At 43.1% G+C, this 24,722-nt stretch overlaps 2 protein-coding genes across 2 annotated transcripts; both read left to right on the top strand.

Moving 5' to 3' along the window:
* Nucleotides 1-633: 633 nt before the first annotated feature.
* LOC116372124 (zinc finger protein 436-like) lies at nucleotides 634-8,549 on the top strand (the record flags this gene model as incomplete). The annotated part of the gene is made up of 2 exons (XM_031821230.1): nucleotides 634-783; nucleotides 7,600-8,549. Coding segments are annotated over 2 exons (671 nt in total), but the record flags the coding sequence as incomplete, so codon positions are not given.
* Nucleotides 8,550-13,505: 4,956 nt separating this feature from the next.
* On the top strand, nucleotides 13,506-21,270 carry LOC116372132 (zinc finger protein 189-like). The gene is made up of 2 exons (XM_031821236.1): nucleotides 13,506-14,145; nucleotides 17,709-21,270. The coding sequence occupies exons 1-2, from the start codon at nucleotides 13,761-13,763 to the stop codon at nucleotides 18,473-18,475; spliced, it is 1,152 nt and encodes a 383-aa protein (XP_031677096.1). The 5' UTR covers nucleotides 13,506-13,760; the 3' UTR covers nucleotides 18,476-21,270.
* Nucleotides 21,271-24,722: the final 3,452 nt, after the last annotated feature.

The raw sequence follows: 24,722 nt of genomic DNA, 5'->3' as shown, positions 1-24,722 counted from the left end.
ACACACTCACTCGACTCTACCCACACACTCACTCGACTCTACCCACACACTCACTCGACTCTACCCACACACTCACTCGACTCTACCCACACACTCACTAGACTCTACCCACACACTCACACATACCACACTGACACTTCAAGACACACACACTTTCACTCTTCACATACGCCGCTATTGTCTGTGTACATATTACCTCTATTACCTCGTACCCCTGAACATTGACTCAGTTCTGGTACTCCTTTTAATATGGCCTTATTATTACCTCGTACCCCTGCACATTGACTCAGTTCTGGTACTCATTTAATATGGCCTTATTATTACCTCGTACCCCTGAACATTGACTCAGTTCTGGTACTCCTTTAATATGGCCTTATTATTGTCATTTTATTGTTACTATTTCCTTTAGGGGGGGAGGGGGCTCTTCACTGAAAAGTCTACTGTTGTGTTCGTCTCATCTGACCAATAAAATGTGATTTGTACCAGTCAGGTCTGATTGAGCAAAGTATAGTGGTATGCTATGTGTAAATAAAACAACTAGATAACATGTGTTCTCTCTACTAGATGACGTGTGTTCTCTCTACTAGATGACGTGTGTTCTCTCTACTAGATGACGTGTGTTCTCTCTACTAGATGACCTGTGGAAGGAAGAAGAGCATGTTTTAGTGAAGGAAGAAGAGGATGTATTTGGAGTGAAAGAGGAGGAAGATGCTATGAGAGTGAAAGATGAGGGGGATGATGATGATGAAGAGGAGGGGGAGACTGGAGATCTGATTAACACCAGTGAGTATCGCCTTAAAAACAGGGGCACAAACTCTGCAGTTGGTGAACTAATGTTTGGTTTTAAAGGGGCATGAAGGGGCATTCTAACCACTAGGGTAGCCTAGTGGTTAGAGTGTAGGGACGGCAGGGTGGCCTAGTGGTTAGAGCGTTGGACTAGTAACCGAAAGGTTGCAAGTTTGAATCCCCGAGCTGACAAGGTACAAATCTGTCGTTCTGCTCCTGAACAAGGCAGTTAACCCACTGTTCCTAGGACGTCATTGAAAATAAGAATTTGTTCTTAACTGACTTGCCTAGTTAAATAAATGTTTTTTTTAAATAATACTGTTCTACACTTGAATATGTTGTTCAGTGCTGTAGGAAGCAATACAGACTGGGGGAGCACCAACAAAAGGTTAAAGGTTAACATCAAACGCTTCCCTCCCAGCCTGGTATTGGACTATAGGAGTCTAATGTTACTCCTTAGACCAACGACCTAATGTAACAGTATCCTCGCCCATACCCGGGCGCCTCTGCACACATCAACAACAGTCACCCACGAAGCATCGTTACCCATCTCTCCACAAAAGCCGCGGCACCTTGCAGAGCAAGGGGGAACCACTACTTCAAGGTCTCAGAGCAAGTGACGTCACCGATTGAAACGCTATTTAGCGCGAACACCGCCGTTTCACATCCGTTACACTAACATGTTCTGTTTGACGGGGGAATTGGCTTATTAGTAGTATTGTATGAGGTATTCTTCTTTGGGTTACCCCTGTGTTGTGATGTGGGTTTTATATGGTGTGTATTCTCTTTTCTCTCCACTGGCTATCTGGTAAACAGGCTACACTCTAGGCAGTCTCTTCTGCTGATGTGTGTGTGTGTGTCTGGTAGTGGTACTCTCTCTATTCTACTCTTTTCCTTTCGGCATGGTTAATACCTGCCTGGCGCCCGAACAAAATCTTTCTTTACCCTCTCTAATAAATACCGCTACACACTGACTAGACTCTACCCACACACTGACTAGACTCTACCCACACACTGACTAGACTCTACCCACACACTCACTCGACTCTACCCACACACTCACTCGACTCTACCCACACACTCACTCGACTCTACCCACACACTCACTCGACTCTACCCACACACTCACTCGACTCTACCCACACACTCACTCGACTCTACCCACACACTCACTCGACTCTACCCACACACTCACTCGACTCTACCCACACACTCACTAGACTCTACCCACACACTCACACATACCACACTGACACTTCAAGACACACACACTTTCACTCTTCACATACGCCGCTATTGTCTGTGTACATATTACCTCTATTACCTCGTACCCCTGAACATTGACTCAGTTCTGGTACTCCTTTTAATATGGCCTTATTATTACCTCGTACCCCTGCACATTGACTCAGTTCTGGTACTCATTTAATATGGCCTTATTATTACCTCGTACCCCTGAACATTGACTCAGTTCTGGTACTCCTTTAATATGGCCTTATTATTGTCATTTTATTGTTACTATTTCCTTTAGGGGGGGAGGGGGCTCTTCACTGAAAAGTCTACTGTTGTGTTCGTCTCATCTGACCAATAAAATGTGATTTGTACCAGTCAGGTCTGATTGAGCAAAGTATAGTGGTATGCTATGTGTAAATAAAACAACTAGATAACATGTGTTCTCTCTACTAGATGACGTGTGTTCTCTCTACTAGATGACGTGTGTTCTCTCTACTAGATGACGTGTGTTCTCTCTACTAGATGACCTGTGTTCTCTCTACTAGATGACCTGTGTTCTCTCTACTAGATGACCTGTGTTCTCTCTACTAGATGACCTGTGTTCTCTCTACTAGATGACCTGTGTTCTCTCTACTAGATGACCTGTGTTCTCTCTACTAGATGACCTGTGTTCTCTCTACTAGATGACGTGTGTTCGCTCTACTAGATGACGTGTGTTCTCTCTACTAGATGACGTGTGTTCTCTCTACTAGATGACGTGTGTTCTCTCTACTAGATGACCTGTGTTCTCTCTACTAGATGACCTGTGTTCTCTCTACTAGATGACCTGTGTTCTCTCTACTAGATGACCTGTGTTCTCTCTACTAGATGACCTGTGTTCTCTCTACTAGATGACCTGTGTTCTCTCTACTAGATGACCTGTGTTCTCTCTACTAGATGACCTGTGTTCTCTCTACTAGATGACCTGTGTTCTCTCTACTAGATGACCTGTGTTCTCTCTACTAGATGACCTGTGTTCTCTCTACTAGATGACCTGTGTTCTCTCTACTAGATGACCTGTGTTCTCTCTACTAGATGACCTGTGTTCTCTCTACTAGATGACCTGTGTTCTCTCAATTAGACAACGTCTGTTCTCTTAACTTACTACTTACAGCTCTGTAAGAAGAGAACACATGTCATCTAGTTGTTTTGAAATGACTCGTGACAGTACTTGCCAGATTAAACAATGTCGTGAATACTTTTCCTAAACTGCGTTACCCACTCCAGTCAGCAGATGGCGACGTGCGTCTTTCATGTGAAGATTCAGTCGTGACGTATAATCCAGTGGACGGGACCGGATAACAACAACACGGTTACGGATTCGACCACATCGGTAGCTCCCAAGCAACATAAAACCGAAACATTGGAGCTCTTTGGACCGTTATGTGTGTTATAGACATCAGTGTTTTAAACACGCTGTCTGCGTATAAAGTTATTCCATTTCACACTGACGCTGTTAGTCAGCTAGCTGGTTAAAATAGCCTAGCACTAGGCTAGTCGATCATGCGAAGGAGCTAACATCTCAGGACATGAACTCACTAAATTACTCCCACTCTGCTAAAGAAGAAGCTCGTGGCCTGAACGTTGTCGTGGCAGAGGAAGAGGAGGAAAAAGAAGCGTTCGGAATGAAAGAAGAGAAGAAGGCTATCACATTGAAAGAAGAAGAAGGTATTGGAGTAAATGAGGCGATGTACGTTACAGGGAAAGAAGTGGAGAAAGAAGAAGACGCCGTTTTTAGAGTGAAGGAGGAGATTACTGTCACAGTGAAAGGAGAGGAAGAAGGTTTCGGGGTGAAAGAGGAGGAGAAGTACATGACTGTCACAGTGACAGGAGAGGAAGAAGAGCATGTTTTAGTGAAGGAAGAAGAGCATGTTTTAGTGAAGGAAGAAGAGGATGTATTTGGAGTGAAAGAGGAGGAAGATGCTATGAGAGTGAAAGATGAGGGGGATGATGATGATGAAGAGGAGGGGGAGACTGGAGATCTGATTAACACCAGTGAGTATCGCCTTAAAAACAGGGGCACAAACTCTGCAGTTGGTGAACTAATGTTTGGTTTTAAAGGGGCATGAAGGGGCATTCTAACCACTAGGGTAGCCTAGTGGTTAGAGTGTAGGGACGGCAGGGTGGCCTAGTGGTTAGAGCGTTGGACTAGTAACCGAAAGGTTGCAAGTTTGAATCCCCGAGCTGACAAGGTACAAATCTGTCGTTCTGCTCCTGAACAAGGCAGTTAACCCACTGTTCCTAGGACGTCATTGAAAATAAGAATTTGTTCTTAACTGACTTGCCTAGTTAAATAAATGTTTTTTTTAAATAATACTGTTCTACACTTGAATATGTTGTTCAGTGCTGTAGGAAGCAATACAGACTGGGGGAGCACCAACAAAAGGTTAAAGGTTAACATCAAACGCTTCCCTCCCAGCCTGGTATTGGACTATAGGAGTCTAATGTTACTCCTTAGACCAACGACCTAATGTAACAGTATCCTCGCCCATACCCGGGCGCCTCTGCACACATCAACAACAGTCACCCATGAAGCATCGTTACCCATCTCTCCACAAAAGCCGCGGCACCTTGCAGAGCAAGGGGGAACCACTACTTCAAGGTCTCAGAGCAAGTGACGTCACCGATTGAAACGCTATTTAGCGCGAACACCGCCGTTTCACATCCGTTACACTAACATGTTCTGTTTGACGGGGGAATTGGCTTCGGAAGCCAAAAACAGCCAAATACTCCCGTATTTATTTCAAATTCCAATTGTAAAATGGGTTCCAGTTGCTGTGCGATTCTGGAAACCTGAATCTCTCTTCTTTCCTATCACATCCCCAAAAAATAGCTTCACAAATTCAAAATTAGTGTACAGCAAGTGGAGGCTGGTGGTGGGAGAACGACTCATAGTAGTGGCTGGAATGGAGTCAATGGATTGGTTGGTATCAACCACATGGAAACCACGTCTTTGATGTGTGTTTGGTGGGAGAACGACTCATAGTAGTGGCTGGAATGGAGTCAATGGATTGGTTGGTATCAACCACATGGAAACCACGTCTTTGATGTGTGTTTGGTGGGAGAACGACTCATAGTAGTGGCTGGAATGGAGTCAATGGATTGGTTGGTATCAACCACATGGAAACCACGTCTTTGTGTGTTTGGTGCCATTCCATTTGACTCCATTCCAGCCATTACTATGAGCAGTCCTCACACCAGCAGCCTCCACTTGCTGTACACTTTTAACAGTAAGAGTCCAATGACTCTTATGTGTAATGGAATGGAACTGAGTCATGATCAAATGACTCTTATGTGTAATGGAATGTTAACAATGGATCAAATTTTGTGTTTTTTTGCAGGTGTAGCGAAATTCTTGCATTTAGGATATATTTTTCTGTTATGTTCAGCTCATAGTGTCTCCTGTTACTGTCCTCCCTTCCACTGACTGTTATGTTCAGCTCATAGTGTCTCCTGTTACTGTCCTCCCTTCCACTGACTGTTATGTTCAGCTCATAGTGTCTCCTGTTACTGTCCTCTCTTCCACTGACTGGTATGTTCAGCTCATAGTGTCTCCTGTTACTGTCCTCTCTTCCACTGACTGGTATGTTCAGCTCATAGTGTCTCCTGTTACTGTCCTCTCTTCCACTGACTGGTATGTTCAGCTCATAGTGTCTCCTGTTACTGTCCTCCCTTCCACTGACTGTTATGTTCAGCTCATAGTGTCTCCTGTTACTGTCCTCTCTTCCACTGACTGGTATGTTCAGCTCATAGTGTCTCCTGTTACTGTCCTCTCTTCCACTGACTGGTATGTTCAGCTCATAGTGTCTCCTGTTACTGTCCTCTCTTCCACTGACTGGTATGTTCAGCTCATAGTGTCTCCTGTTACTGTCCTCCCTTCCACTGACTGTTATGTTCAGCTCATAGTGTCTCCTGTTACTGTCCTCCCTTCCACTGACTGTTATGTTCAGCTCATAGTGTCTCCTGTTACTGTCCTCCCTTCCACTGACTGTTATGTTCAGCTCATAGTGTCTCCTGTTACTGTCCTCTCTTCCACTGACTGTTATGTTCAGCTCATAGTGTCTCCTGTTACTGTCCTCCCTTCCACTGACTGTTATGTTCAGCTCATAGTGTCTCCTGTTACTGTCCTCCCTTCCACTGACTGGTATGTTCAGCTCATAGTGTCTCCTGTTACTGTCCTCTCTTCCACTGACTGTTATGTTCAGCTCATGTTTCCCCTTAAACCACTCGAGTGTTTCTTTAACAGTATCCTTAGGGTTATTGTCCTGCTGGAAGGTGAATCTCCGTCCCAGTCTCAAATCTCTGCAAGACTGAAACAGGTTACCCCTCAAGAATTCCCTGTATTTAGCGCCATCCATCATTTATTCAATTCTGAGCAGTTTCCCAGTCCCTGCCGATGGAAAAACATCCCCACAGCATGCTGCTGCTGCCACTACCATGCTTCACTGTGGGGAAGCTATTTTCGAGGTGATGAGGTGTTCGTTTTGCGCCAGACATAGTGTTTTCCTTGATGGCCAAAAAGCTCAATTTTAGTGTCATTTGACCATAGTATTGTCTTCCATATGTTTGGGGAGTCTCCCACATGCCTTTTGGCGAACACCAAACGTGTTTGCTTATTTTTTTCTTGAAGCAAGGGCTTTTTTTCTGGCCACTCTTCCATAAAGCCCAACTCAGTGGAGTGTACGACTTAAAGTGGTCCTATGGACAGATACTCCAATCTCCGCTGTGGAGCTTTTCACCTCCTTCAGGAATATCTTTGGCCTCTTTGTTGCCTCTTTGATTAATGCCCTCCTTGTCTGGTCTGTGAGTTTTGGTGGGCGGCCCTCTCTTGGCAGGTTGGTTGTGGTGCCATAATCTTTCCATTTTTTAATAATGGATGTAATGGTGCTCCGTGGGATGTTCAAAGTTTCTGATTTTTTTTTTTTATAACCCAACCCTGACCTGTACTTCTCCACAACTTTGTCCCTGACCTGTTTGGAGAGCTCCTTGGTCTTCATGGTGCTGCTTGCTTAATGGTGTTGTAGACTGGGGCCTTTCAGAACGTGTGTGTGTGTGTGTGTGTGTGTGTGTGTGTGTGTGTGTGTATATATATAATGAGATCATGTGACACTTAGATTGCACACAGGTGGACTTTATTTAACTAATTATGTGCCTTCTAAAGGTAATTGCTTGCACCAGATCTTATTTAGGGGCTTCATAGCAAAGAGGGTGAATACATATGCATGCCCCACTTTTCAGGTTTTTATGTTATATATATATATATATATATATAATTCTTTAAAATAAGTATATTTTTTTCATTTCACTTCACCAATATGGACTATTTTGTGTTTGTCCATTACATGAAATCCAAATAAAAATCCATTTAAATTAGAGGTTGTAATGCAACAAAATAGGAAAAATGCCAAAGGGGATGAATACTTTTGCATGGCACTGTATATGGTATACCTCCAGTCTAGTTGGGATTAAACTTCATCGGAAGACAGTTTGATCAAGTTTTATTCACGTCTCTGTTTAACCAAATACTCTGTTTGTCTTCGGCAGAAGAGAGACCAGACTCTCAGTCTGACGGCAGGAAGAGTCCTTTGGGGGAACCAGACCCAGAGACGCCCAAACCAGCAAGACCACACCACTGCTCCCAGTGTGGAAAGAGTTTTTCCCGGTTATGGGACCGGAAAATACATGAGAGAATACACTCTGGAGTGAAGCCTTACCACTGCTCAGACTGTGGAAAGAGATTTACCCAGCTAGGGCACCTGAAAGAACATAAGAGAACACACACTGGTGAGAAACCCTACCAATGCTCCCAGTGTGGAAAGAGTTTTAACCAGTTAGGGGCCCTGAAAACGCATGAGAGAATACACACAGGAGAAAAGCCCTACCAATGCTCCCAATGTGAAAAGAGATTTACCCAGTTAGGTACCCTGAAAGAGCATGAATTAAAACACACAAAGACACAGGAGAAGACATACCACTGCTCTCATTGTGGGAAGACATTTTCCAGGTCAGAGGACCTGAAATCACATGAGAGAATAGCGAGGCTGTGTTCCGACTTATGTTTTTGACAGAGATTTTTTTTTTGTCTTTGTTCATGCTAGATGCTGTTCATCACGTTTGCCGCTTGCTGACTGATATTTTTTTTAAAAGAGAGCGCTCGTAGACCTTGTCCCGTTGGGACGTAGACAGTTCCGGAAGACAAATGAATAATGTCAGTCATAAGTATTTTACAGTTCTTCCAGAGCGGGCGGTAACTGTCAGTGTAGTTGACCTCTGATTCGTCGAGCTTCATGTCAGTCATTCCCACTTCGGTCCACGTGTGTGAAAGAAGGTGTGGTTGATTGCATTTTTACAAAGGCCCTGATCTATTTTCCACTAATATGGTCTTATGATCACATCATAAGGGGGCGGCAGGGTAGCCTAGTGGTTAGAGCGTTGGACTAGTAACCGGAAGGTTGTCAGTTCAAACCCCCGAGCTGACAAGGTACAAATCTGTCGTTCTGCCCCTGAACAGGCAGTTAACCCACTGTTCCCAGGCCGTCATTGAAAATAAGAATTTGTTCTTAACTGACTTGCCTGGTTAAATAAATGTAAAATAAAATAAAATAAATAAACATCAGATATTTTTTTTCAGAGCTGATCTAAGTGGTCAAAAGACCAATTGGTGGATTTTTTTTAATTTTTAGAATTTAGAATTCTGAGTAAGATTCTGTTAATAAATAATGCCATCCATAAACTGTCTGTACCTTCTATGTTCAGTCATAAAACCTCATTCAATGTTCATGTCATTTCCTGGGGGTTCCATAGGTACCATATTTGACATGGTAATAACCTCATATTTATCATTGCTGGGAAGTATCTGAAATTCATTACACAGAGCATAATAAAAGGCATAAAAACGACACAATCATTCATTTGTTACATTCGATATCTGAAATACTCTCATCACTCTGTGCGTCCTTTGGTAAAAACATGATTTATCAGATTATCGGTTAATTAGCAGTCTGGTCCCTTGGGCTTGTCAGTAAGCATTTCACTGTTTCACTACACCTGTTGTATTCAGCATTTCACTATAAGGTCTACTACACCTGTTGTATTCAGCATTTCACTATAAGGTCTACTACACCTGTTGTATGCAGCATTTCACTGTTTCACTACACCTGTTGTATTCAGCATTTCACTATAAGGTCTACTACACCTGTTGTATTCAGCATTTCACTATAAGGTCTACTACACCTGTTGTATTCAGCATTTCACTGTAAGGTCTACTACACCTGTTGTATTCAGCATTTCACTGTAAGGTCTACACCTGTTGTATTTGGCATTTCACTGTAAGGTCTACTACACCTGTTGTATTCAGCATTTCGCTGTTAGGTCTACTACACCTGTTGTATGCAGCATTTCACTGTGAGGTCTACTACACCTGTTGTATTCAGCATTTCACTGTGAGGTCTACTACACCTGTTGTATTTGGCATTTCATTGTAAGGTCTACTACACCTGTTGTATTTGGCATTTCATTGTAAGGTCTACTACACCTGTTGTATTCAGCATTTCACTGTAAGGTCTACTACACCTGTTGTATTCAGCATTTCACTGTAAGGTCTACTACACCTGTTGTATTCAGCATTTCACTGTAAGGTCTACTACACCTGTTGTATTCGGCATTTCACTGTAAGGTTTACACCTGTTGTATTCAGCATTTCACTGTGAGGTTTACACCTGTTGTATTCAGCATTTCACTGTGAGGTCTACTACACCTGTTGTATTCGGCATTTCACTGTGAGGTTTACACCTGTTGTATTCAGCATTTCACTGTGAGGTCTACTACACCTGTTGTATTCAGCATTTCACTGTGAGGTTTACACCTGTTGTATTCAGCATTTCACCGTAAGGTCTACTACACCTGTTGTATTCAGCATTTCACTGTAAGGTCTACTACACCTGTTGTATTCAGCATTTCACCGTAAGGTCTACTACACCTGTTGTATTCAGCATTTCACTGTAAGGTCTACTACACCTGTTGTATTCAGCATATCACTGTGAGGTCTACTACACCTGTTGTATTCAGCATTTCACTGTGAGGTCTACTACACCTGTTGTATTCAGCATTTCACTGTAAGGTCTACTACACCTGTTGTATTCAGCATATCACTGTAAGGTCTACTACACCTGTTGTATTCAGCATTTCACTGTTAGGTTTACACCTGTTGTATTCAGCATATCACTGTGAGGTCTACTACACCTGTTGTATTCGGCATTTCACTGTTAGGTCTACTACACCTGTTGTATTCGGCATTTCACTGTTAGGTTTACACCTGTTGTATTCAGCGCATGTGACAAATAACATTTGATTTGAGTAATCCAGGACCTCTGCAACATCTCGTTTGTTGTTTAAGATTAACATTTAAAATATTAGTGTATTTTGTTTTGACTGCGATACAAGAATAATCTCTCACCTTAACACAGAACACGTGATCTCACGATCGCTCTGCCGAAGAGTCTTACTTCAGTAAAGGATAATCTCTCACCTTAACACAGAACACGTGATTTCACGATTGCTCTGCTGAAGAGTCTTACTTCAGTAAAGCTATCAATTCTTCCACTCTAGTGGAGACACTTCAAGGCTGAAAAGGGGACACGTCAAGGCTGAAAAGGGGACAGACACGTCAAGGCTGAAAAGGGGACAGACACGTCAAGGCTGAAAAGGGGACAGACACGTCAAGGCTGAAAAGGGGACAGACACGTCAAGGCTGAAAGGGGACACGTCAAGGCTGAAAAGGGGACACTTCAAGGCTGAAAAGGGGACACTTCAAGGCTGAAAAGGGGACACTTCAAGGCTGAAAAGGGGACACTTCAAGGCTGAAAAGGGGACACGTCAAGGCTGAAAAGGGGACAGACACGTCAAGGCTGAAAAGGGGACAGACACGTCAAGGCTGAAAAGGGGACAGACACGTCAAGGCTGAAAAGGGGACACGTCAAGGCTGAAAAGGGGACACTTCAAGGCTGAAAAGGGGACACTTCAAGGCTGAAAAGGGGACACGTCAAGGCTGAAAAGGGGACACGTCAAGGCTGAAAAGGGGACACGTCAAGGCTGAAAAGGGGACACTTCAAGGCTGAAAAGGGGACACGTCAAGGCTGAAAAGGGGACACGTCAAGGCTGAAAAGGGGACACTTCAAGGCTGAAAAGGGGACACGTCAAGGCTGAAAAGGGGACACGTCAAGGCTGAAAAGGGGACACGTCAAGGCTGAAAAGGGGACACTTCAAGGCTGAAAAGGGGACACTTCAAGGCTGAAAAGGGGACACGTCAAGGCTGAAAAGGGGACACGTCAAGGCTGAAAAGGGGACACGTCAAGGCTGAAAAGGGGACACGTCAAGGCTGAAAAGGGGACACTTCAAGGCTGAAAAGGGGACACGTCAAGGCTGAAAAGGGGACACTTCAAGGCTGAAAAGTTTGGAAAATGTTGTTTGGTTGATTTATGATTAGAGAGAAAGAAATATATCGAATTATTTAGAGATGCGAATGGAAAAGTGAATGGAAATGCTTCTGTGGTTATGGTGACACCTAATGGGCACCTGTGGTTTACCTTCATAATAGCTGAAGAATTGAACTGAACCCAAATATAAACGCAACATGTAAAGTGTTGGTCCCATGTTTCATGACCTGAAATAAAAGATCCCAGAAATGTTCCATATGGCACAAAAAGTTTATTTCTCTCACATTTTGTGCACAAATTTGTTTACATCCCTGTTAGTGAGCAATTGATCCTTTGCCAAGATAATCCAATTCACCTGACAGGTGTGTCATATCAAGAAGCTGATTAAACTGGTGCAGCTTGTGCTGGGGGACAATACAGGGCCACTCTAAAATGTGCAGTTTTGTCACACAACACAATGCCACAGATGTCTCAAGTTTTGAGGGAGCGCGCAATTGGCATGCGGACTTGCCGGAATGTCCACCAGAGCTGTTTTACAGAAAATGTCATGTTCATTTCTCTACCATAAGCCACCTCCAATGTTGTTTTAGAGAATTTGTCAGTACGTCCAACTGGCCAAGCAACCGCATGTGTAACCATGCCAACCCAGGACCTCCACATTCGGGATCGTCTGAGACCGGCCACCTGGACAGCTGATGAAACTGAGGAGTATTCTGTCTGTAATAAAGCCCTTTGTGGGGAAAAACTCATTCTGATTGGCTAGGCCTGGCTCCCTGTGGGTGGGCCTATGCCCTCTCAGGGCCGAGGGCCACCCATGGCTGCGCCCCTGCCCATAGATCAGGCCCTAATAAATGTATTTCAACTGAGTTCCTTATCTGAACTGTAACTACGTTTAATAGTTGAAATTGTTGCATATTGCATTTATATTTTTGTTCAGTATAGATAGACAGGGCATCATTGTATCTGTCTCATTATGGCGTCTGTGAGAGCATGGGCAGAGCCATTGAGGCCATCTTCATTTTGAATTAGTTGGTCTTCCACTACTTCTATGACTTGGTAAACAAACTGAAAGGGTACATACTGCCCCCCTAGAGGGTTTGAACAGGTACACTGGCAGTAAGGAAGTATAATTCATTGGCTGATCCCTCTTGATGACCTGGATGGAATCATGTGGTCCTTCCTTAACCAATAGGAAGTCCCATCCAGTTGACTACTTCAAAAGTCGTCAATGACAAAGGCGCTGCCCATGCTAAAACAGACAATCTCTATGAGAATAGCAGACTATGAGAATAGCCCATGCTAAAACAGACTTTTGGCCACTAGAGTCCTCTATCTATCTCTATGAGAATAGCATTGAGGGTTGTTGGTAAGATTGACGTCACTACACTAATTAGGACAGGGAATTGGAGCAACAACAACCTCTGATCTCATCGATAGAAAAGTGTATGGAACTAAACCTGTATTTGGCGTTCCGTGAAGTGTCTTAGAATTTAGGAAGCAACCTTTAGCCAATACTTTGAGTATAAACCCTTCAATGTTGTTCAGAATATGATTTGGATATTTTCAAAATGTAAAATCAAAGAAAAAAACTGCTGAATAGAATTTGCATTTTGTTGATTCTAACGTTCAAACCTCTTGAATTTGATTTGTAATTGCAAATTAATTTCATATGATATACGATTTGGATTTTGCTAAATGTATTGGATTTGATATATATATATATATATATATACCTTGAGAACTCTTGAATTTAAGTTGTTTCAATGATTAATTTGTGCAGTGGTCATCAAGCTAAAGGTGTATGAAAATGTGATGACTGATATTTTTATGAGTAAAAATAAAATAGCCTTAAAGTATCACTCGTAAACATTCAACACCGTTTCCTTTGTATGTCTTTATATCAATTATTATTTCATTAATAAAATGAAAATAAAACATTTAATCAACTGCGTTACCAACTCCAGTTAGCAGATGGCGATATCCGCATTTAATGAGATGTTGCTAATGTGACGTATAATCTAGTGGACGGAACGCTTCTTCACCAACATGGCTATTGATTCAATCACCTCGGTAGCCTACATAAAACATATACATTAAAGCGCTTTAGACGCAGACTTCAGTTAGTTTAAAACACATTTATGTCGTATCTAGTTACCCTTAATTTCTATATTTATGTTTTTGTTAGCCATCTAGATGGGTGGTTAAATTACCAGTAGCCTAGAAGCTAATTAATGATAGCTAGCTAACGTTACCTCGCTAACATCCTCGACCATGAGCTCACCAAGCTACACCCCACCTGCTAAAGAAGAGGGGGTCTGCTGGACGGAGAAAGAAGCCCCCGTGAAAGAGGAGGAGGAAGAGGAGGCTCTCACAGTTAAACAAGAAGTAGAGGGTGAGGCTTTTACAGTTAAACAAGAAGTAGAGGGTGAAGCTGTTGGAGTGAAAGAAGAGGAGGTGGATGTTACTGTGGAGGAAGAGAAACAAGACGGTGCCGCTTTGGGAGTGAAAGAGGAGGAATTGACTGTCACAGTGAAAGAAGAAGATATTTTCAGAGTGAAAGAGGAGGATGCCGTCTTTGGAGTGAAGGAGGAGGGGGAGATTACTGTCACATGGGAGGAGGAGGAGGAGGAAGAGATTGGAGATATAATTAACACCAGTGAGTACCATCTCAAAAACAGAAGTACAAACTATGCAGTTGTTAAACTATTGTGTGGTTTTACTGAAGTTATATACTTGAATATGTTGTTCTGTACTGTAGAAATGGTTAAAGCTACACTGTCAGATAGTGTACACCATCAAACAGAGGGCCGTTAACAATGGGTCAATGCATCCTATGACATTGATCAAAATACTGTAGTCCTCATTATCTGTTATTATGGAGTTCTGCTCAGCCTATAAACATGACATTATCTATTATCATAGAGCTCTGCTCAGCCTATAAACATGGCATTATCTATTATTATAGAGCACTGTTCAGCCTGTAAACATGACATTATCTATTATTATAGAGCTCTGCTCAGCCTATAAACATGACATTATCTATTATTATAGAGCTCTGCTCAGCCTATAAACATGACATTATCTATTATTATAGAGCTCTGCTCATCCTGTAAACATGACATTACAGTGCCTTGCGAAAGTATTCGGCCCCCTTGAACTTTGCGACCTTTTGCCACATTTGAGGCTTCAAACATAAAGATATAAATCTGTATTTTTTTGTGAAGAATCAACAACAAGTGGGACACAATCATGAAGTGGAACGACATTTATTGGATATTTCTAACTTTTTTAACAAATCCAAAACTGAAAAATTGGGCGTGCAAAATTATTCAGCCCCTTTACTTTCAGTGCAGCAAACTCTCTCCAGAAGTTCAGTGAGGATCTCTGAATGATCCAATGTTGACCTAAATGACTAATGATGATAAATACAATCCACCTGTGTGTAATCAAGTCTCCGTATAAATGCCCCTGCACTGTGATAGTCTCAGAGGTCCGTTAAAAGCGCAGAGAGCATCATGAAGAACAAGGAACACACCAGGCAGGTCCGAGATACTGTTGTGAAGAAGTTTAAAGCCGGATTTGGATACAAAAAGATTTCCCAAGCTTTAAACATCCCAAGGAGCACTGTGCAAGCGATAATATTGAAATGGAAGGAGTATCAGACCACTGCAAATCTACCAAGACCTGGCCGTCCCTCTAAACTTTCAGCTCATACAAGGAGAAGACTGATCAGAGATGCAGCCAAGAGGCCCATGATCACTCTGGATGAACTGCAGAGATCTACAGCTGAGGTGGGAGACTCTGTCCATAGGACAACAATCAGTCGTATATTGCACAAATCTGGCCTTTATGGAAGAGTGGCAAGAAGAAAGCCATTTCTTAAAGATATCCATAAAAAGTGTTGTTTAAAGTTTGCCACAAGCCACCTGGGAGACACACCAAACATGTGGAAGAAGGTGCTCTGGTCAGATTAAACCAAAATTGAACTTTTTGGCAACAATGCAAAACGTTATGTTTGGCGTAAAAGCAACACAGCTCATCACCCTGAACACACCATCCCCACTGTCGAACATGGTGGTGGCAGCATCATGGTTTGGGCCTGCTTTTCTTCAGCAGGGACAGGGAAGATGGTTAAAATTGTTGGGAAGATGGATGGAGCCAAATACAGGACCATTCTGCAAGAAAACCTGATGGAGTCTGCAAAAGACCTGAGACTGGGACGGAGATTTGTCTTCCAACAAGACAATGATCCAAAACATAAAGCAAAATCTACAATGGAATGGTTCAAAAATAAACATATCCAGGTGTTAGAATGGCCAAGTCAAAGTCCAGACCTGAATCCAATCGAGAATCTGTGGAAAGAACTGAAAACTGCTGTTCACAAATGCTCTCCATCCAACCTCACTGAGCTCGAGCTGTTTTGCAAGGAGGAATGGGAAAAAAATTCAGTCTCTCGATGTGCAAAACTGATAGAGACATACCCCAAGCGACTTACAGCTGTAATCGCAGCAAAAGGTGGCGATACAAAGTATTAACTTAAGGGGGCCGAATAATTTTGCACGCCCAATTTTTCCGTTTTTGATTTGTTAAAAAAGTTTGAAATATCCAATAAATGTCGTTCCACTTCATGATTGTGTCCCACTTGTTGCTGATTCTTCACAAAAAATACAGTTTTATATCTTTATGTTTGAAGCCTGAAATGTGGCAAAAGGTCGCAAAGTTCAAGGGGGCCAAATACTTTCGCAAGGCACTGTATATATTATTATAGAGCTCTGCTCAGCCTGTAAACATGACATTATCTATTATTATAGAGCTCTGCTCAGCCTGGAGACATGACATTATCTATTATTATAGAGCTCTGCTCAGCCTGGAGACATGACATTATCTATTATTATAGAGCTCTGTTCAGCCTGTAAACATGACATCTATTATTATAGAGCTCTGTTCAGCCTGTAAACATGACATCTATTATTATAGAGCTCTGCTCAGCCTATAAACATGGCATTATCTATTATTATAGAGCTCTGCTCAGCCTGGAGACATGACATTATCTATTATTATAGAGCTCTGCTCAGCCTGTAAACATGACATTATATATTATTATAGAGCTCTGCTCAGCCTGTAAACATGACATTATCTATTATTATAGAGCTCTGCTCAGCCTGTAACCATGACATTATATATTATCATAGAGCTCTGCTCAGCCTGTAAACATGACATTATATATTATTATAGAGCTCTGCTCAGCCTGTAAACATGACATTATCTATTATTATAGAGCTCTGCTCAGCCTGTAAACATGACATTATATATTATTATAGAGCTCTGCTCAGCCTGTAAACATGACATTATCTATTATTATAGAGCTCTGCTCAGCCTGGAGACATGACATTATCTATTATTATAGAGCTCTGCTCAGCCTGGAGACATGACATTATCTATTATTATAGAGCTCTGTTCAGCCTGTAAACATGACATTATCTATTATTATAGAGCTCTGCTCAGCCTATAAACATGGCATTATCTATTATTATAGAGCTCTGCTCAGCCTGGAGACATGACATTATCTATTATTATAGAGCTCTGCTCAGCCTGTAAACATGACATTATATATTATTATAGAGCTCTGCTCAGCCTGTAAACATGACATTATATATTATTATAGAGCTCTGCTCAGCCTGTAAACATGACATTATCTATTATTATAGAGCTCTGCTCAGCCTGGAGACATGACATTATCTATTATTATAGAGCTCTGCTCAGCCTGTAAACATAACATTATCTATTATTATAGAGCTCTGCTCAGCCTGTAAACATAACATTATATATTATTATAGAGCTCTGCTCAGCCTGTAAACATGACATTATCTATTATTATAGAGCTCTGCTCAGCCTATAAACATGACATTATCTGTTATTATAGAGCTCTGCTCAGCCTGTAAACATGACATTATCTATTATTATAGAGCTCTGTTCAGCCTGTAACCATGACATTATCTAGTATGACATAGCTCTTATTATGACATCATGACATTCCATGAAAGCAGATTATATTTGCAGCTCTACATTATTATTATTATTATTATAGTAGCCACCAAGTTTTTCTTTAAATGAGGAATCATTTCTGGTTTAAACCTCATAGGTGGACAGTTTTATCATGTGCTGGTTTCATTCTGGTCTCTGATTAGTAGTTAATTAAATGCTATTTTTTGTCTTTAGCAGGAGAAAGACCAGACACTCACTCTGACAGCAGGAAGAGTCCTTCAGGGGAACCAGACACAGAGACGCCCAAAGCAGCAAGACGACACCACTGCTCCCAGTGTGGAAAGAGTTTTACTAAGTTACGGAATCTAAAAGAGCATGAGAGGACACACACAGGAGAAAAGCCTTTCCACTGTTCCCAGTGTGGAAAGAGTTTTACTGTGTTAACTAACCTGAAAAGGCATGAGAGAATACACACTGGAGAAAAGCCTTACCAATGTTCCCAATGTGAAAAGAGTTTTGCCGTGTTAGTTAACCTGAAAAGACATGAGAGAATACACACAGGAGAAAAGCCTTATCAATGTTCTCTGTGTGGCAAGAGTTTTACCCAGTTAAGGTCCCTGAAAAGGCATGAGAGAGTACACTCTGGAGAGAAGCCTTATCAATGTTCCCATTGTGGAAGGAGTTTTAGGTCGTCTGCAAACATGAAGGAGCATGAGAGGACACACACAGGAGAAAAGCCTTTCCAATGCTCACATTGTGGAAAGAGTTTTACCCATCTAGTGAGCCTGAAAAGACATGAGAGAATGCACACAGGAGAAATGCCCTACCAATGCTCCCATTGTGGAAAGAGTTTTTCCCAATCAGCAAAACTGAAAAGACATAAGAGAATGCACACTGGAGAGAAGCCTTTCAAATGCTCCCATTGTGGAAAGAGTTTTACCCAATCAGGGGGCCTGAAAAAGCATGACATAAAGAAGAAGCTATGTTCTTTATGTTCTTGACTGAGAATGTGTTTTTGTGAATGACAACTTCAGTAAAACCTAATCAAAAAATATATATATATATTTGTTTTCCAATTTCAATACTTTAATTGAATACAGAGTACCTCTGTTTTTAAGTATACGTTCTCTGTGGATGGAGTGGAGCATTAAATATAGAGTCCTGGACAGAGTCTTGTCCATCAGTCGCTGTGGATGGAGGGGAACATTAAATATAGATACCTAGACAGAGTCTTGTCCATCAGTCGCTGTGGATGGAGGGGAACATTAAATATAGAGTCCTGGACAGAGTCTTGTCCATCAGTCGCTGTGGATGAAGTGGAACATTAAATATAGAGTCCTGGACAGAGTCTTGTCCATCAGTCGCTGTGTGGATGGAGGGGAACATTAAATATAGAGTCCTGGACAGAGTCTTGTCCATCAGTCGCTGTGGATGGAGGGGAACATTAAATATAGATACCTAGACAGAGTCTTGTCCATCAGTCGCTGTGGATGGAGGGAAACATTAAATATAGAGTCCTGGACAGAGTCTTGTCCATCAGTCGCTGTGGATGAAGTGGAACATTAAATATAGAGTCCTGGACAGAGTCTTGTCCATCAGTCGCTGTGGATGGAGGGGAACATTAAATATAGAGTCCTGGACAGAGTCTTGTCCATCAGTCGCTGTGGATGAAGTGGAACATTAAATATAGAGACCTAGACAGAGTCTTGTCCATCAGTCGCTGTGGATGGAGTGGAGCATTAAATATAGAGTCCTGGACAGAGTCTTGTCCATCAGTCGCTGTGGATGAAGTGGAACATTAAATATAGAGACCTAGACAGAGTTTTGTCCATCAGTCGCTGTGGATGGAGTGGAGCATTAAATATAGAGTCCTGGACAGAGTCTTGTCCATCAGTCGCTGTGGATGGAGTGGAACATTAAATATAGAGTCCTGGACAGAGTCTTGTCCATCAGTCGCTGTGGATGAAGTGGAACATTAAATATAGAGACCTAGACAGAGTCTTGTCCATCAGTCGCTGTGGATGGAGTGGAGCATTAAATATAGAGTCCTGGACAGAGTCTTGTCCATCAGTTGCTGTGGATGTAGGGGAACATTAAATATAGAATCCTGGACAGAGTCTTGTCCATCAGTCGCTGTGGATGGAGTGGAGCATTAAATATAGAGTCCTGGACAGAGTCTTGTCCATCAGTCGCTGTGGATGGAGTGGAGCATTAAATATAGAGTCCTGGACAGAGTCTTGTCCATCAGTCGCTGTGGATGGAGTGGAGCATTAAATATAGAGTCCTGGACAGAGTCTTGTCCATCAGTTGCTGTGGATGTAGGGGAACATTAAATATAGAATCCTGGACAGAGTCTTGTCCATCAGTCGCTGTGGATGGAGTGGAGCATTAAATATAGAGTCCTGGACAGAGTCTTGTCCATCAGTCGCTGTGGATGGAGTGGAGCATTAAATATAGAGTCCTGGACAGAGTCTTGTCCATCAGTCGCTGTGGATGGAGTGGAGCATTAAATATAGAGTCCTGGACAGAGTCTTGTCCATCAGTTGCTGTGGATGGAGTGGAACATTAAATATAGAGTCCTGGATAGAGTCTTGTCCATCAGTTGCTGTGGATGGAGGGGAACATTAAATATAGAGTCCTGGACAGAGTCTTGTCCATCAGTCGCTGTGGATGAAGTGGAACATTAAATATAGAGACCTAGACAGAGTCTTGTCCATCAGTCGCTGTGGATGGAGTGGAGCATTAAATATAGAGTCCTGGACAGAGTCTTGTCCATCAGTTGCTGTGGATGTAGGGGAACATTAAATATAGAATCCTGGACAGAGTCTTGTCCATCAGTCGCTGTGGATGGAGTGGAGCATTAAATATAGAGTCCTGGACAGAGTCTTGTCCATCAGTCGCTGTGGATGGAGTGGAGCATTAAATATAGAGTCCTGGACAGAGTCTTGTCCATCAGTCGCTGTGGATGGAGTGGAGCATTAAATATAGAGTCCTGGACAGAGTCTTGTCCATCAGTTGCTGTGGATGGAGTGGAACATTAAATATAGAGTCCTGGATAGAGTCTTGTCCATCAGTTGCTGTGGATGGAGGGGAACATTAAATATAGAGTCCTGGTCAGAGTCTTGTCCATCAGTCGATGTGGATGGAGTGGAACATTAAATATAGAGTCCTGGACAGAGTCTTGTCCATCAGTCACTGTGGATGGAGTGGAGCAGAGACACAGCTCCTTGATATGTTGCCTGATCTCCTCTTCAGCTGTGATATAATAGTTTTAGTATGTACATTAAACTAGACTTGGGGTTTCACAGTTTATCTTTTGTCGTAGTGATAAACTTTGCCTTTAGGGTTGGTCGTTGACCAGCTCCATTATTGCAATAGAAATGACAAATTCTCTCTAACTTGATTAGAATTTCCAAGACACTCTGCTCGGGTCATGAAAATCCATTTCATGAAGCTCCAGACGAATAGTTATTGTGCTGACGATGTTGCTTCCAGAGGCAGTTTGGAACTCGCTTCACCACTCGGCAGTCCCGTCCTGTGAGCTTGTGTGTCCTACCACTTTGTAGCTGAGCCGTTGTTGCTCCTAGACTTTTTCCAACTTCACGAGAAACAGCACTTTCTGTTTGACTGGGGGGCAACTCTAGCAGGGGAAGAAATTTGACGAACTGACTTGTTGGAAAGGTGAACATCGTATGACAGGTGCCACGTTGAAACTCACTGAGCTCTTCAGTAAAAGGCCATTCTGCCGCTCATGTTTGTCTATGGAGATTGCATGGCTGTGTGCTCGATTTTATACACCTGTCAGCAACGGGTGTGGCTGCAATAGCAAAATATGCTCATTTGAAGGGGTGTCCACATACTTTTGTATATACAAAATACGCTCATTTGAAGGGTTGTCCACATACTTTTGTATATACAAAATACGCTCATTTGAAGGGGTGTCCACATACTTTTGTATATACAGTTGTAGCCGGGAAAATATTGGCACCCTTGCACTTTTTTCAAATAATACACAATTTCTTCCAGAAAACTGTTCAAATGAAAACACATTTTAGTGTCCACATAAGTATGTCTCCGGTTTGTAGTTGAACAAAACCGGAATAATTTATGAAGTGTTAGCTTATTACACAAAGACATCCTAAAATGGCCTAGAAAATATCAGTGGCACCTTCTAGAAGTAGTGAAAAAATATTCTCCTTTACTTTGGAATTGAACTCACCTGTGGTGAGTTGCAGGTACATGCAATATAACAACCACTCATTCAGCCAGTTTGAATAGAGAAAAGGACTCATTCAACCAGTTTGAATAGAGAAAAGGACTCATTCAGCCAGTTTGAATAGAGAAAAGGACTCATTCAACCAGTTTGAATAGAGAAAAGGACTCATTCAACCAGTTTGAATAAATAAAAGGACTCATTCAACCAGTTTGAATAAATAAAAGGACTCATTCAACCAGTTTGAATAGAGAAAAGGACTCATTCTCCCGAGACCTTGATGTTCCTGCTTCCACCGTACGTAATGTTATCGAGATGTTTGAGGCCCGTGCCACTAGTCAACCTCCCTGGACGTGGCCGCAACAGAACACTTGATGAAAGATCGCAGCGAAGGATTGTTCCAATGGTGGAGAAAGCACCTCTCAACTGCCACACAGATTCAACCTTCAGACACAAGGTACGACAGTTTCAACTCATACCGTCCACCTCTCAACTGCCCCACTACACTGCATAGGGCCGATAGGAAGACAGCAGTCACACACAGCGTGATGTTACAGCCCCACTACACTGCATATGGCCGATGGAAAGACAGCAGTCACACACAGCGTGATGTTACAGCCACACTACACTGCATAGGGCCGATAGGAAGACAGCAGTCACACACAGCGTGATGTTAAAGGATAAGCAGTCTATTCACTCTGCCATAATAAGCCAGTAGGTCCCATCATACAGAAACTCAACCATTAGCCTAAGCATTTCCCAATAGAAATGTACAACTATTACTGTAGAAAAACATACTATAGTGGAGGGACTTCATTATTCCTGCTGCCGCGGATATGGCTGTGACAATGCTGGAGGAAAAGGCCTAAAAAAACTACAGGGACAATGCCTTCATAAAACAACACTGTTTCACGACGCATCAGTGACGTGGCAGGAGATGTTTAGAAACATTTACCGCTCCGCATACAAGCCAGTGAATTCTATGCGTTACAGCTGGATGAGTCAATGGGCCTGGCACAGCTCCTGGTATATGTCCGTTACAGCTGGATGAGTCAACGGACGGGGCGGGCCTGGCACAGCTCCTGGTATATGTCTGTTACAGCTGGATGAGTCAACGGGCCTGGCACAGCTCCTGGTATATGTCCGTTACAGCTGGATGAGTCAACAGGCGTGGTGGGCCTGGCACAGCTCCTGGTATATGTCTGTTACATCTGGATGAGTCAACAGGCGTGGTGGGCCTGGCACAGCTCCTGGTATATGTCCGTTACAGCTGGATGAGTCAACGGGCGTGGTGGGCCTGGCACAGCTCCTGGTATATGTCTGTTACAGCTGGATGAGTCAACAGGCGTGGTGGGCCTGGCACAGCTCCTGGTATATGTCTGTTACAGCTGGATGAGTCAACGGACGTGGCGGGCCTGGCCTGGTATATGTCCGTTACAGCTGGATGAGTCAACGGACGTGGCGGGCCTGGCCTGGTATATGTCCGTTACAGCTGGATGAGTCAACGGACGTGGCGGGCCTGGCCTGGTATATGTCCGTTACAGCTGGATGAGTCAACGGACGTGGCGGGCCTGGCCTGGTATATGTCCGTTACAGCTGGATGAGTCAACGGACGTGGCGGGCCTGGCCTGGTATATGTCCGTTACAGCTGGATGAGTCAACGGACGTGGCGGGCCTGGCCTGGTATATGTCCGTTACAGCTGGATGAGTCAACGGACGTGGCGGGCCTGGCCTGGTATATGTCCGTTACAGCTGGATGAGTCAACGGACGTGGCGGGCCTGGCCTGGTATATGTCCGTTACAGCTGGATGAGTCAACGGACATGGCGGGCCTGGCCTGGTATATGTCCGTTACAGCTGGATGAGTCAACGGACGTGGCGGGCCTGGCCTGGTATATGTCCGTTACAGCTGGATGAGTCAACGGACGTGGCGGGCCTGGCCTGGTATATGTCCGTTACAGCTGGATGAGTCAACGGACGTGGCGGGCCTGGCCTGGTATATGTCCGTTACAGCTGGATGAGTCAACGGACGTGGCGGGCCTGGCCTGGTATATGTCCGTTACGTTTATGGGGGGTCAATTAAAGAAGACATCCTCTTCTGCAAACCACTGGAAAAAAACAGGACAACAGGAGAGGATATTTTTAAAGTACTGGACAGCTTTGTGACATCAAATGGACTTTCTACTTTTAAACTCGGACAAGACAGAGATGCTTGTTCTAGGTCCCAAGAAACAAAGAGATCTTCTGTTGAATCTGACAATTAATCTTAATGTTTGTACAGTCGTCTCAAATAAAACTGTGAAGGACCTCAGCGTTACTCTGGGCCCTGATCTCTCTTTTGAAGAACTAATCAAGACTGTTTCAAGGACAAATATCAGAAACAGAAACTTTCTGTCCAAAAATGATGCAGAAAAATTAATCCATGCTTTTGTCATTTCTAGGTTAGACTACTGCAATGCTCTACTTTCTGGCTACCCAGGATAAAGCACTAAATAAACTTCAGTTAGTGCTAAATACGGCTGCTAGAATCCTGACTAGAACCAAAAAATTTGATCATATTACTCCAGTGCTAGCCTCCCTACACTGGCTTCCTGTCAAGGCAAGGGCTGATTTCAAGGTTTTACTGCTAACCTACAAAGCATTACATGGGCTTGCTCCTACCTATCTCTCTGATTTGGTCCTGCCGTACATACCTACACGTACGCTACGGTCACAAGACGCAGGCCTCCTAATAGTCCCTAGAATTTCTAAGCAAACAGCTGGAGGCAGGGCTTTCTCCTACAGAGCTCCATTTTTATGGAATGGTCTGCCTACCCATGTGAGAGACGCAAACTCGGTCTCAACCTTTAAGTCTTTACTGAAGACTCATCTCTTCAGTGGGTCCTATGATTGAGTGTAGTCTGGCCCAGGAGTGTGAAGGTGAACGGAAAGGCTCTGGAGCAACGAACAGCCCTTGCTGTCTCTGCCTGGCCGGTTCCCCTCTTTCCACTGGGATTCTCTGCCTCTAACCCTATTACAGGGGCTGAGTCACTGGCT

Source organism: Oncorhynchus kisutch, unplaced genomic scaffold (genome assembly GCF_002021735.2).
Source record: "Oncorhynchus kisutch isolate 150728-3 unplaced genomic scaffold, Okis_V2 scaffold3931, whole genome shotgun sequence".
In the NCBI taxonomy this organism is placed as follows: domain Eukaryota; kingdom Metazoa; phylum Chordata; class Actinopteri; order Salmoniformes; family Salmonidae; genus Oncorhynchus; species Oncorhynchus kisutch.
The sequence above is the reverse complement of the archived record's forward strand: the minus strand, read 5'-3'. Positions and strand labels throughout refer to the sequence as shown.

Coding starts and splice junctions, on each gene's coding strand:
- LOC116372132 (XM_031821236.1), top strand. CDS start 13,761: ATGAGCTCACCAAGCTACACCCCACCTGCTAAAGAAGAGGGGGTCTGC. Junction 14,146..17,708: donor TGGAGATATAATTAACACCA/GTGAGTACCATC, acceptor TTTTGTCTTTAG/CAGGAGAAAGACCAGACACT.